General features: G+C 49.9%; 1 protein-coding gene across 1 annotated transcript; it reads right to left on the bottom strand.

The window, feature by feature from the left end:
* Positions 1 to 636: 636 nt before the first annotated feature.
* On the bottom strand, positions 637 to 12,512 carry PELI3 (pellino E3 ubiquitin protein ligase family member 3). Its single transcript, XM_088137537.1, has 7 exons — positions 12,431 to 12,512; positions 6,376 to 6,528; positions 4,872 to 5,001; positions 4,063 to 4,164; positions 3,332 to 3,529; positions 1,781 to 1,969; positions 637 to 1,263 (listed from the first exon to the last, which is right to left on the bottom strand). Exons 2-7 carry the CDS (start codon positions 6,525 to 6,527, stop codon positions 697 to 699), a joined length of 1,338 nt encoding a protein of 445 aa, XP_087993663.1. The 5' UTR covers position 6,528; positions 12,431 to 12,512; the 3' UTR covers positions 637 to 696.
* Between the last annotated feature and the right edge of the window lie 1,531 nt (positions 12,513 to 14,043).

Here is a 14,043-nt window from a genome sequence, read left to right as displayed (position 1 = left end):
ATGTGTGTGTTAGCAACAGCAAAGCTCTCCTGGGCCCCCACAGATCCGAACATGGATCTAGGCTCGGTTCACACAACACCTGGGGTAAATAAATCACAACGGCGGTATAGCCTACAATGTCCAAGCAACAGATTTGGATTAGATCAGTGTTTCTCAACCTTGGCCACTTTAAGATGTGTGGACTTCAACTCCCAGAATCCCCCAGCCAGCATGGCTGGCTGGGGAATTCTGGGAGTTGAAGTCCACACATCTTAATGTGGCCAAGGTTGAGAAACCCTGGATTAGAGCTTCCTGGGGCAATTCATGCCGTTTGAAGATAACGGTTTGGCTTTCGTTGGCCCCGAACCAAAAATGACTCACTCCTGCTTGTGTGAACCAAGCCTCAGGGTCACCTCCGCTTGTCCCTTGCCCTCTGCTTCGCGGCAGCGGTGAAGACTGGTTTTGGGTGGGGAAGAAAGAAATGGCCATTGGGACCGGTGAGGATGAGGAAGGATGTAGAGGAGAATCTGTCTCCCCAAATTTGAATCCAACCCCCCCCCGAATGCTTCGATTGGAAGAGATGGGGTTGCCTTCCGGCCGATGCAGACACCAGTATAATCCGATTAAGCTACGGCGGCTGAATCTGTTCTTGGATGTTGTGCCTTTATTTTCCAACCGTCTCCCCGCCGGGCGGGCCACGCTGCCCCCCTCCCCAGCTCAGTCGAGGGGTCCCTGGAAAATGAGGCGGACAAAACCCTGCTGGCCCGTCAGCCAGGTGCCGCAGAAGGGGCAGGCTGCGTGGAAGGCGTGTGTGCCGTGGGGCAGAGGGATCTGCGACCAGTACTGGACAGTCTTGGCGGAGCAGACGTGGCCGCAGGGGCAGAAGGCGTGGGTGGGGCGTCCGGCGTCCAGATACAGCCCTGCCTCGCAGCCCAGCCAGAGAGGCACGTACGGGCCCAGCCTCCGACACATGGGGCACTCGCGTTCCAGGCTCCCTTTCTCCTTGCGAAAGCCCCAGTTGTGGAAGCCGTGGACGTGGCCACAGTTGACGTAGACCCAGGGCTGCTGTTTCTCCACCACGCCCCGCTGGGCCAGGCTGGGGAACGCCAGGGTGCTGAAGCCCACTGGGCACTGGGGCCGGGCAGCGTTGATCTCTTGGCGCAGCACCTCCAGCTGCTGCAGGGTCGGCGTGCGCAGGAGGCCCTCCGAGGTCCGCCACAGCAGCGTGGCTCCACAGAGGTCGATCAGGGAACCGTCCTGGAGCACGTTCGACTCCAACTCCACCTAGCAGGGAGGAAGAGAGATCAGGTTGCGCCATGCCAGAATTTGCCCTTTGATTCCCCGAAGAGTTGCATGCAAGGAGAAGCAGGGTTAGTTTTAAGTGAAGTTTTATTTAGCTGGGTTTAAGTTTTAAGTGAAGCTTTGTTAAGCTGGGTTTAAGTTTTAAGTGAAGCTTTGTTAAGCTGGGTTTAAGTTTTAAGTGAAGTTTTATTTAGCTGGGTTTAAGTTTTAAGTTAAGTTTTATTTAGCTGGGTTTAAGTTTTAAGTGAAACTTTGTTAAGCTGGCTTTCAGTTTTAAGTGAAGGTTTATTTAGCTGGGTTTAAGTTTTAAGTGAAGCTTGGTTAAGCTGGGTTTAAGTTTTAAGTTAAGTTTTATTAAGCTGGGTTTAGCATCTCATGTTTCTCCTGAGCCTTACATCTGGAGAAACGTTGGAGCTCTGTTATGCCGAAGAGAAGTTCCACTCCCCTTGAGTTATCGTCCCTCTCTTGGATGTTCCTCTCCGCAGAGTTGCCAACCTACCAGCTTTCCCCGCTGCTGTGCGGAGCGACTGTCACGCAGAGCGTAGACGTTCCCGCACACCGAGATCTCCCGCCAGACCCCTGGAGTGGAGTCTTCGGAAAAGCCACCGTTGGGGTGCATCACAAGCACGCCGTTGGTGGTCAGCCCGTCCATGAGCCCGTCTGGAGTCCTCCACTTGGCAGCCCTCTCCTGCCAACGAGAGAAGAAGCATCAAGGTCCCGTTTCAGCGTCCAGGTTGGTAACGGCCCCACTGCTCAGAAGGGGCTTCTAACACAACCCCGTCTAGGGCAAAGACACCCGGCAATTTCTAACTAAGGAGTTGTGGCTGGTTCTTAACCACCTCACTGCTGGAAGGTCGGTGGAAAGAACATTTTAAAAATTGCCATCCTAACCTACGTGGGAATAATTTGGTTCTAAATGGCCAGTTGTTCTTGCACTTACAACTGTCGCAGCACCCCCGTGGTCACGTGATCGCGATCCAGGCACTCGACAACCAGCTCGCACTTGCGACGGTTGCAGCATCCTGGGGTCATGCGGTCGTCGTTTGCGACCTTCCCAGCCGGCTTCCAGCAAGCAAAATCAATGGGGAACTGCATGATTTGCTTAATGACCACATGATTTGCTTAACGGCTGTGGTGATTTGTGTAATGACTGCTGCAAGAAAGGTTGTAAAATCAGGTATGACTCGCTTAACAACTGCCCCGCTTAACAACGAATCTTCCTGTCCCTCTTGTGGTCATTAAGCGAGAACTACCTGCAAGCATCAGGTCTGCAATTAATTTAGCGCAGCGATGTCTTTCGGTCCCAACAGAGATCCCACAGCTTGGAGGGAGGGGGGGTAATGAACTCTTCAGGTTCTTTAAGCCTGGCCGTGCCTGGTTGTGGCAGCCATTTTGTGAATGCACCTACAACGTGCCCCCGACATACCAATATGCCCCACTCTGCCAAAACAGACCCCTCCCCTGGTGTAAGTGCATTACGTCCAGTCAAAAAGTTCGTTCTCTCCCTCGTTTTGCAATGGATTACAAACCCAGAGTTTACACAGCATGCTTAACGTGGGTAAGAAATCAGCCGTTTTCTGAGTGGGCACACGCAGCCCATTTGCAGTTTGCTGACCCTGACCGAGGTTAGCACCCGTTGGGTTTCTCCGCAAGAGCAAATGCTTCTGCTAGATCTTGACCTGGGTGTGTGAATGCCGTACAAACCTTTAGTGTAAATCTTAAACAGGCCTCCAAATCCCCCGCCGCGAAACCAAACTAACCATGATAGAAAATATTAGCAAATGGAGGTGTTAGACTGGTCTGATGAGTGGGTGAGAAGATTTGGCCAGGGTAGTGGCTGACCAGTTTAACGATAACCCAGATAACTTGAGGATACGTTGATACTTGGCCTGGAAGGAAGCCTGGGGTGGGCATCAAGTCATGTACTGTGGTAGGGCAGAAAAAAATCCATCCAGGTGCCAGGCTTAATGCATTGTGTGAATGCGGCTGTGCCAACCTGCACATGCGTGTGCGCCCACGCATACACGGAGCGCCTTGGTGACTCACTCACTCCAAGGAAAATGTTGCGGGAAGCGTCGAAGCCAGCAGCGTAAATCCGGGCAGTGTATGGAGGGTTCCTCTCACAAATGACGCGACAGGCAAAGCGTGAAATTGTACTTTGGGCCGACTGTCCGTCCACGGAGGAGTTGGTCCCCGGGGTTGTGTCTGTCACCACAAAATCAATCATGCTCTCCGTAGAGCGGCCAATCTGGCAATAGAGGGAGGGTGTGGAGAGATGTATTAAACGATTCAAACTTAAAAACACGAGGTGGATGTCTCTCTTGTTTCCTTAACACTGACTTTATTTGCCTCTTGGGGTCAGTGCTCAGATGGACTTCTGTTTCTGTCTTTAAATTATCTCGCTGCAGTGGCTCTGGGTGGCGTACAAAATTAAAAACAACCCTTTAAACCCTCAAACCAGTGTTTCTCAACCTTGGCAACTTGAAGATGCGTGGACTTCAACTCCCAGAATTCCCCAGCCAGACATGCTGGCTGGGGAATTCTGGGAGTTGAAGTCCACCCCTCTTCAAGCTGCCAAGGTTGAGAAACACTGCTTTAGATGAAAGAGCTGGGAAAAGAATCTGTTCCTGCACACCATCTTCCAGCCAGTCGACTGGGGGTCTCCCCAAAGATCTGCCTTTAGTAGGGCACGAACGCTTTCCCCCTTGGACTGTCCTCCATCAGGTAATCCTTGGGGGCCCGGAAAAGGTGCCCCCTTCCTCCACCCGCCCTGATAAATACCTGGAACATGTCGGTCTCGCTGTCTTGAGTATATTCCACAATTACTGAATGGCTTCGGGAAAGGGTATAGGAGATGCTGTGTTGACCTCTGTCGCTCAACGCCTGTTGGGGCAGACGGGGGAAAAAATAATCAATTCTCCCACGATCCAGCTAGAGATTCTCTCTCCAGCCATTGACTTCCACGGCACGAAACTCAATAAACCGCGGTTCAGAAGGAGGACGATGGGAAATCAAATTCTGTCCAGCCCGGAAGGAGCTTCTGTTACATTCACAAAGATGCCCAAAGTTCCCAACTTGGGAGTTTGAACCCAGGCCCGCGGGGGCTCTCACAAAATGGCTCAGGCTGGGCAGCAAAACACAAAGCAAAATGGGAAATGCTCCCTGCCGTCTTCTCTGTCTCCCCCCCTTTTTTTTCTGGGCAGGCGGGCACCTTTCAAAACAACGCCCGAGTTTTAGCTACCCTCCTCGTTCTGACTCCTATTCCCAAATTCCCCCTTCAGAGCAATGATGGCTGTTCTGGATGCGGGAGGAAATGAACTTTGCACGTGCTCAGAGTCACTCTTCTCACATGGCCCGTGGTTGAAAGGGCTCCACATTTAAACCTAGCAGTCCCATTGCTCCAGTGTATCTCCACCTCATCGACTTGAAGATGGGTGGACTTCAACTCCCAGAATTCCCCAGCCAGCCATGCTGGCTGGGGGAATTCTGGGAGTTGAAGTCCACCCATCTTCAAGTCGATGAGGTGGAGATACACTGCATTACACTGATGGGGGTGACCGTTCTGAAACCAGGAGGGTCTTTAGACTTACTTTGGACATCAGGGGTGTGGAGATATGATGGATGACGTCGGGTTTAACCCCATTGGCTTTGGGCCGCTTGTACAGCGCCAGGCGACTGCGATGGCGACCCTTGTCCCCATTCGGCAAACAGCCATTGTACCTGCGTTGGGAGAGACCCGGGCAACAAGGGTTACCCACCTGGGCCAGACCGAATACAGCCACATCGCCCTTACGGTCCGTGAAGTTCAACGATCTCCCTCGACTCCCATTTTTCCTTTTTCATCCCAAGTCGCGGATGAACACCAGGAGGAGAAAGACGGTGCTTTAACGATGCCTCGCCCGCCAAAAACAAGCCAGGGTCTGTTCTCAGCTGGCCACTGGCAATCCCCTGCAGAAACCTGGCTAGTTTTTGACCGGCAAGGAAGCAGTGAGTTCTGGGGCCATCCGAGAGCTCACGACGTAAGCCCCATCCCGCAGGGTATCATGATGCCCGCGTGGAAAAGAGGAGGGCACGGGGGCTTGCTATATTTTATCCGGCTTTCAAGGCGGTTTCCAGAACCCTGGATTGTTTCTTCCTGTACTTCTGAGGTTGCTTTTTTGCAGGCCTTGAGGTTCGGAGGCATCTCCGTGTTTGCACGAGACGCATAAATCAACCTCGGTTCCTCTGTTCCTGCAGCTGGCAGGTGGTTACACATATATTACGTCGCTCCTGCGTGGAGGAAGGGCGTGCAGCTAGCCATTTCAGGTCTGGGAAGCTTCCGATAGAAGTTTGGGTTTCTGCCAAACTGAGATTTATCGCCGTGCTTCCTTCCGAAGTCCAATGCCTACCAGAGGTATCGGGGCTAAAGGCTTAACGGCACATTAAACGGTGCCCCCGCTTGAACCTCCTGAACCGAACCATCATTTCCTTAATTCATCCAATTCTCCCTGGCACCCTGAAGCGTTCAGAGGGGTTTAATGCAGACCCAGCAACGTTCATCAGTCTATTTGCTGCATTATGCAAACCCAGACAATGAGTGAATTCAGTAACCAACTTTTGAGCAAACACAGATCTTTGGGGTTACTTGGTGGCTTGCTCATTTCCCACCAAGGCAACCTCGTTTACTGATTGATTTAGCAGATTTTATTTATTTAGAACATGTCTCTGGGCGGCGTGCAACCACCGAGACCCTTAAAACAGTATAGCAATCATGAAACCCCTCCCAGACCTCATCAAACCTCGTAAACCTCCTTAAAACCTCATCAACCAAGAGCAAACCATAGATTGAGGCTTTCAGGAAGCCTAACGCCACAAAGCTTCTGGTCTGTGATCTGGATTTGGAGTTAAGCCAGTCAAAGCTTGCTTTAGCTCCTGGGTTGTGGAAGTCTGGATCTCTCTACCTGTCGAAGTGTTTTTTTAGGTCTCCCTGTCTCTAACCTGGAATAACTGGATAATAATCGTGTGGCTCGTCTGCCAGTCAGAGCAGCAGGGTTCGTGCAACACGCTGAGCCCCTCAAATGTCCAGGGCGACCTAGAAGAAATGTTTTCACTCACCCCAGGACAATCAGCTCCCCGTACTTCACCGGTTTTTTGGTTAACAGGATACTGTCCCCTGCCGAAGGGTAAAAGCGTCCGTTCTGGGGACATGCTCGACGGAGGTCAAGCGAATGAGAACTCACCGCTTCAGGGCTTCCTTCTAGCACCATCCTGCAAGGAAAAGCAGAGGGTTGTGTGAATCCAGGTGGGCATGTGGGTTTTCCAGCAAGAGGTGCTGGGGGAAAATACCTTTCTTTCTCTTAAATTCTCCTTCTTCTTGTTATTGTTTTGCAACGTCCGGTTTGGCACAGAGAACAGAAGAAAAGGAATAACCAAGAAGGAACGTTTGATTATCCGAGGGATACGTGGTTTAAAAACTCTCTCAGAATTCTTGGCGAATTCACGGACCCCTCAACGTGGATTTGGCCATCATACAGAAGCGATGTGCCGTTGTTTTCTTCCAAGATGCTGTTTTAAAATATATTCCCAGTCGAGCCTGTAGTCCTGGGTGTTCCTGGTGGTCTCCCATCCATATAGAAGCCCAACCTGGTTCATCTCCAGGGGACAACCTGGACTGTTTCCCGCTGTCTAACTTTTGAGATGTGTTTTTGGCCTTCCCAATCTAGCCGCTTTTTCTGGTGGTCTTCCATCCAAACGTTAACCAGGTCTGGCCTGGCTTCGCTTTCAAGATGAGCCAAAGTCAGATGTTCAGTCTTTTTAGCTCATACACACTTCTATTCTAGCACAGCACAAGATGTAGTTTTCCCTTGAACAACACCACCCCTGGGAGGTAGGCCAAGAGGGAGAGATTGCCCCGGTTTCGGTGGAACTGGGGTCTTTCTGCTCCTGGCCTGTGACCTTCCCCACCAGACCAGAGTCTGAATGCAATAGGTAGATAGCCTAAATCCAAACCTCTATCTGTTGAACGAAATGAATGTTGAAAGAAATGAAATGCCTGAAATCATTTACTTGCTGGAAAAGGGGGTTCAGAGAGCAGCCTTAACTGCAGCTGAGGTCGGTGCTCTAGACATGCCCAGAAGCTCACAACAACCCGACCCGGCGTCATTTCGTCCCCCAGTTTTGCATTAGCTCACTTCCTCCCTTCCGTGCATGGCTTTGTTGTTTTCCTATACTAAATCTCCTTCCCCCCCCCCCCCAAGGATTGTAAACACATTTAGCATCTCCGGGTTTCGAAGGGTTCTTCCCAGTCCTGAAAGTTGCCATGGCGACAGCCCTAAACTACCTCCGCACTGTTACTACGGCAGCATTTCAGATATTTAATGCCTCCCTGTTGCCAAGGCAACACTCTTTTTCCCATCCTGGTCCCCATCAGAAAAGGAAGAGGGAGAGGCTTCAAAAACACCCAACTACAGTACCTCCCTGTTCCGGATCCTGGTTTAGTTCCCCAAACACTGCACCCTGATTTCTGGGTTTGCACAATCCACTTAACCCAGATCAGTGAAAGATCTGGCGGCTGCATTCACACAAACGAAACCTGGAGGGTTGGAGAACCTCGGTGTGGTTTTTTTTCCTGGCTTAGAGCATTGTGCGAACGAGTCTGTTTGGTTTGCTCACGCTTTAGGATGGGGCGCTGCACTGGACAACGGATTCATCCAGGCACAAAATTGCGGGTTGTGTGAACACCGCCATGGTGTGCCCTCCAAACAAGGCTGAAAATCAGCATTTCTTCACCACAAGCCTAGAAAACAGAAGGTTGATTTTGCAAAGAGTCACACTTCTTGCTTCCCCCGCCCTAGCCTGGAACGCAACGGGAACAGGGAGAAAGTGAATGTCTTTTCAGCACGCGGGGATCTCAGTCACCCACACCTTTCTGCACAGATTGCAGAATACGCAGCGGTTCTGTCTCCCCCTTATTTTCTTTAAAAAAAACAGCAACAAAGCAACTGAATCAGACCTGCATTGTTTGCTTGCTGGATATTGAATTTGGTTTGTTCTTATTACTGTAGGGTTACAGATCGCAGAATTGGGACCAGGCCTTTCCTTAACATCACACGCACGTCAACTTTGCAGCTGCAAAATTGCATCCTGTCCACAACTGCAACACCAGGCTGGGCTGCCCCCGAGGCAAAGATGCAAAGATCCTCCCCGCCCACAATTTGGACTTTTTTCTTTCTCATTCAAGCCACCCGCATCTATTGGAGGGAGACCCCCATTCGGATGGTGCCGATGGCAAATCAATTATTCGAAAGGCTACCTTCATTCCCCCTAAACAGATTTCAACAGTAAAGCTACATCTCCACCAGGTTCCCGAAAAACAAAGGATTCTTTTAATAATTCCCAAGTTGGAGGGTCCCCAATCTTTGGGGGTGGGAGGAGGACATTTGTGGGCACTGTCACAAAATGGCTGCTGGAGGGGATAGCTGGTTCATTGGATGGCAGCCATGGGGACAGAGCTCATATTTTAATTTTTGAAGAAAACTTGTGGGGCCCAAAACCATAATGCTGGTGGTGGTTTTTAAAAAAATAAAAAATAATTGAAAGATGCAAAATATCAGAGGGGGACATAGCCTTGTGGGGGCATGCAGGAAGGTGTTTGCAGCCATGTTGGTGCCCCTGGGCGCCCCATTGGAGACCCCAACTCTCAAGTATTGCTGAAACAGATTGAGGGAGATCAAAGGCTTTGAGGAAAGAGCTTAGCAAGGCTGAGATGAATTAAAATTGTGCAGCCTTGGTTCCAATTTCAATGTCTTACAGTAATGTCAAGGTTTGAATTTTGGAAGATTTTGATTTTTTAAAGGAAACGGCGCAGCGGCAACCTCTACATCAACTTTTTAAGATTGGTTTTATGTTTTGGGGCTACAGCCTCAATAATAGAGCCAGTGGCACAAAGCTAGGAAGAGTTTAGGAAGGATTAAGTTCTGGCTTTAAGCAAAGCTCTCCATCCAGATGTGTGGACTTCAACCCCCAGGATGCTCAGCAGTGGCCATTCTAGCTGGGCATTCTGGGAGATGAAGTTCATGCATCTGGGGAACTCTGGGGGATGAACCCACATCTGGAGGATGGCCAGGTTGGGGCAGTTGGTTCAAAAGATACGATAAAGCACTTATAATCATGGATATACCCATAACTCCAGCATTGAGATTTTAACATCAGGTTTTAAGTGTGTTCATATATTGTGCTTAAACCATGGTCTGTTTAGACATGGTTGTTGAATAAAGCACAACTGACTCAGTCCTCACTATACATAGTGCCCTAAACCAGGGTTTATAATCCACAATAACTGGGGTTCCAGCCACTGGGCTGAGCAAAAGCCTTAAATTACCATACATTATGCAGACCACACCAATAACTCCAGCCAAAAAAACCCCCAGATTAATAGCTACTGATTCATACTGATATTTTCCAAAGAAGAACAACAAAGGCTTGCTGGGCTACTGTGACCTATTTCACAACAACAGTTCACTTAATCATGGTTTATGGAATAACCATCAATCATGGTTTATGGAATTAATCCAGCATTCTGGCTTTGGACAATATACTGCAGCCATGACTCACCACATAAGCTGGGTTCACACAACCCCTTCAACCAGCGGTTCTCAACCTTTTTGAATCCACAGCACAATACTGGATATAGCAGGAGTTCTGTGGCCCCTCCGAAAATTATGAATCGTATATATGCCTTTCTAAACGTGTAGGACATCGTTCAAGGGGAAGTTATACTTTTGTAAAAATACCTGCACTGTATTGAATATACAGATTATACAGAGTATACGTAGTACAACAACATTTGGGGGGAAAAAAGAGAAAAATCTCTTGGCACGCTAGATACAAGCCCGTGGCAATGCTGGTTGAGAACCACTATCTTAGACATGTTTGGCTAGCATGGGGCTTAGGGTGCTGTGTGAACACAGCCAGGACAAGATCAGAAAGGAATCTGGGATCAACTGCAGCAGAAGTCTGTTTTCCTGCTTGGATGTAACTCCCAATTTTACATGCAGCTGGTCTATCTCTCCAAGCCCCCAAACTCTTCCCAAACTATCACAAACGGTGAAGAAGAAGAAAATCCTCAATTTCAAACTGCCGTCTTTAGCACTCTATACCATACTGCTAATCGCAACCCCACCCAACCATCTGCACATGAGAAGTTATACAACACGGACTGCGAAAACAGACCATTTAAAAATATATGTATTTATCTGATTGGAGGGTTTTCCTGCAATCCAATTCAATTTGTTCCCTTCCCCTCCATCCAAATCCGTTTAGGCACGGATAACTTTTTCCTTCTTTTTTAGGATTTGGTGAACTGAACGTTTGTGGGAACTTTGGATAACCGGGAGCACGCCCCCACTCAGGATGATCGTATCTTAGAAACCCCCCGGATGAAGCTTTTAAAGGTATTTTCTACGTAGCAAAAGGAACGTGACACCCCAAGCTATTAATGTAAGCAGAGAAATGTAGTTTGCATGGATGTATAGGTTAGGGTTCATGGAGAAAAATCTATGTGGTTGCTAGGAGTCAAAATCGACCTGATAGCACATAATCAATCAATCAATCAATAGGGTGGATGATATAGTAACCATGAAAATAAGAGTGCCCTGGAGCATGTGCAGAATATATTTCCAAGGAGCTGCATGCTTCCAGAGTGATTCTCTGTCCTTTCTAAAGCAAATAGAGCAGAACCCCCCCTTTTTTTGAGTTGACTTGGCTGCTGAAAAAGCAAATCTGATTAGCCTTTGGATGGGGGACCAACAGGTAAAGCCAAATGGGGAAGTCAAACAAACACAAGAACAGTCCTGGAAAGAAGTAAAGATAAACCAGTTTCATATTGTTGCCAGAAAAAAAGCCCCACCCTGTATGGACATATCCATCAGGAAGGGATCTATAAAAATGAGGAGGGTGCCAGCGATAGATGGGTGGGTGGGAGCCGGCTGAACCTCTCTGGATCAGAACGAAGCTGGCTGGTCAACTGATCTGCAGGTTTATTACAGTCTTCTGAATTCTGTTGTACCTGCTGAACCAGGTTGGGGAATCACAGAACAGGTGCGTTCCCACGACCTGCCAAGTTTGGTTTGGTTAAAGGGGACTTTGTAAACCCGGCCCGTTTGCTGAGCATAGGATCTGATGTCTTGGGCAAGTCAGAAAATGGATGGCTCGACTGACCAAGTTACGCAGGTTGTGGGAATGCAGCCGGTGGGACTTTTAAGGGGATCATCAAGCTCTTGGGAAAGGGAGGGGGCTACTGGGGATGGGGGGGGCGGAAGGAGGAGAACAAGCCTTTGCAATTAACCCAGGCGTCCTTTCCTCTGCCTGAAACCGCCAGAAGTAAACACAGACAGATCAATGTGTGGGAAATCAGTTTGAGGATCAGGGAGGGAGGAAAAACAGGGGGGGGACTGAAATGAGGGGCTCAGCAATGTTGGGGTGGGTGGGAGAAGGATTAAGGGTTACCTGGATAGACTGGGGTGTCTATCTGAATGAGGTGACAGAGGTATGAAAAGGCAGCCAGGTATATTGGAGGCGAATTACAAAACAAGAAATTCAGAGTCATCGACTCACTGGATTCCTTTTTGTTGTGGCGGGGGGGGGGAGAAAACTGATGTTAGGATTAGTAATTCTTGGCAAACCAGGACAGTTTGAGGGCGGGCAGTTGGGATCAAGGGGAGCAGGCAGCAATCCGAAAGCCCCCTCGGTCGTCTAAAGAGAAGCAACAGCAAAGACCCCCCCCCCACCCGATTGGAGGGCAGGGGGCAAAGAATAGAGGGGGGTTAGGAAAATACCTCCTCCCCCCGGGCAGATTTGGCGATGGGGAAGCAAAGGGGCCAACGGGCGGCCCAGCAGAGCTGTGATGGGTGGGTGGGGGGACCTCTGCAGAAGGAGGTAGATTTGGGGCGGGGGGGGGAGGCTGCAGAAAGACGGGTCTCCCAGAATTGCAGAAAGTCCGGGATCAGAAAGGGGGGAACCGAGCTGTGCGAGGCTTCCCCTTGCAAAGCCCCCTCCGCTGGCCCCTTTCCTCCCCAACAGGGCTGGGGGTCTGCCTGCCCCGCTTCCCCCGCCTCCCGCCCCCCCCCGCGCGCCTCCCGGCCCCCTTTTCTCCCCTGCGGCGGGTTCTCACTCAGCATCCGCCACTCGCGCAGGATGGGGACCCCACCATCGAGCCCGGTCGCCGCGGCTGGTTCTCCGACGCCGGGCGGGATCACAGATTCATCGCCTCCCCCCGCCCTGCCACGCTCCGCTCCCGGCGATGCGAGTCTGCAATCCACGCAGCCGCCGCCCCCCCTTCCCCTTCCCCCCCCCCGCTCCATGAAGCCAGGGAAGAAAGGGGGGATCCTGCCCACCATCGTGATCCCCATCCAGAGAGGAAAGGGGCTGGTCGGCTTCCTAGATGGGAAGCAAAGTGGGGAGGGGGTCTATCTATCTATCTATCTATCTATCTATCTATCTATCTATCTATCTATCTATCTATCTATCTATCTATCAGTCATCTCCCCCTTTCTTGGATGGATGGACGGACAGACAGGCAGACAGCCTTCTTTGGAGATAAATAAATAGATACCGCTACATGAATATACGCAGACCCACACCTATTTTTACTGTTGCTGGAATACATAGCATGACAGTCCAAAAATGCGTGTTTCTGGAGGGGGGGTGTTATTTCATTTCATTTTAAAAAGGTCCCTCCTCTCTGCTTTTCTCCTTCACAAGCACTCCAAGCAGCTGATGCGTAATAATCCCAAGAGGAGTGAAATTAGAAATTTGCTGGGTTGGGATCGCCAAAGGCCTTGGGATCTGGAGTTAGGGTTTGTAGGGCGGATTAGCGTTGTGGGGGGACGTCCCCTGAGTCATTTGGTGAGTTGAATGCAGAACTTGAGTTCAGGTTGGTTGGTTGGATGGTTGGTTAGTTCCCAAAATTCCCAAGACCTTGCTGAGGGGATAGGGGGGTTATGGGAACTCAGTTCAAATCCTTCTTTACTGTAGAACACTTTGGGAAAGGAGTTTGGGGTACAGCCAGAATGGAAAATGGGGTGGCCAGATCTAAACTGCCGACCCTGAAATCAAGAATGCAGGATTAATTCTTGATTTGTGAAGAGCATGGAGTGGGGAAGGAAGACTCACGATAGGAAGATTATTTTAGGATTGAAGCTGGGAGGCAGGGTGGCAACGTTTGTAAAATGTGTGGCTCAGCTTTGGGGGACTTCTACAGACACTTCCCTGTTGTATTTTTGGCAACAAGAGAGAAGCCACAGCTTTCTTCGGTTTTGTTTTTTTTAATTTCCCAATTGGGTTCCCAGCCCTGGGTCTCCTGGTGGCCTCCCATCCCAACCCTAACCAGGCCTCACTCTGCTATTCCTGATCAGCCAAGGTCCGTTTAGCCCCGACTGAAAGATCAGCTCTAACTAGTGTGGGACTCCATTCCTCCTGGTCACTTCAAATCCAATCAAAAATTATTGTGCTCCTACACCAGAACGTCCTGCTGACTTCACGGACGCAGGACAACGGTGAGGAAGGAAGTTATATTACTTCCCTGTATTGTACTTATGTGAGTTGGTCCAATGTTTTTTCGTTCCCGTCCCATGCTGGCTTGATTAGACCAGCCAGTGATCTTTGCTAGTGTAGAAGAAGCATTCTCTCCCCCACCCCACCCCACCGCAAGCATTTTGAGGGTCTTCTTTTTAAAAAATCCAGCTACGTTCACCTGAACTGCATCCAGAGCAGCAGAAACAGGAT

The sequence above is a fragment of the Python bivittatus genome, unplaced genomic scaffold (genome assembly GCF_059951505.1).
Source record: "Python bivittatus isolate LINGU-HERP-01145 unplaced genomic scaffold, Pbiv_v1 ctg000180_np1212, whole genome shotgun sequence".
Lineage (NCBI taxonomy): Eukaryota > Metazoa > Chordata > Lepidosauria > Squamata > Pythonidae > Python > Python bivittatus.
This window is presented reverse-complemented; position numbering and strand designations above follow the sequence as displayed.

Bases quoted from the DNA above. Each gene is read 5' to 3' on its own strand.
- PELI3 (XM_088137537.1), bottom strand. From the start codon at position 6,527: ATGGTGCTAGAAGGAAGCCCTGAAGCGGTGAGTTCTCATTCGCTTGAC. The intron at 5,002-6,375 runs GTGAGTGAAAAC...CTCCCAACGCAG, and splicing joins GGGGAGCTGATTGTCCTGGG to GTACAATGGCTGTTTGCCGA. The intron at 1,970-3,331 runs GTGAGTGAGTCA...TCTCGTTGGCAG, and splicing joins CCCGCAACATTTTCCTTGGA to GAGAGGGCTGCCAAGTGGAG.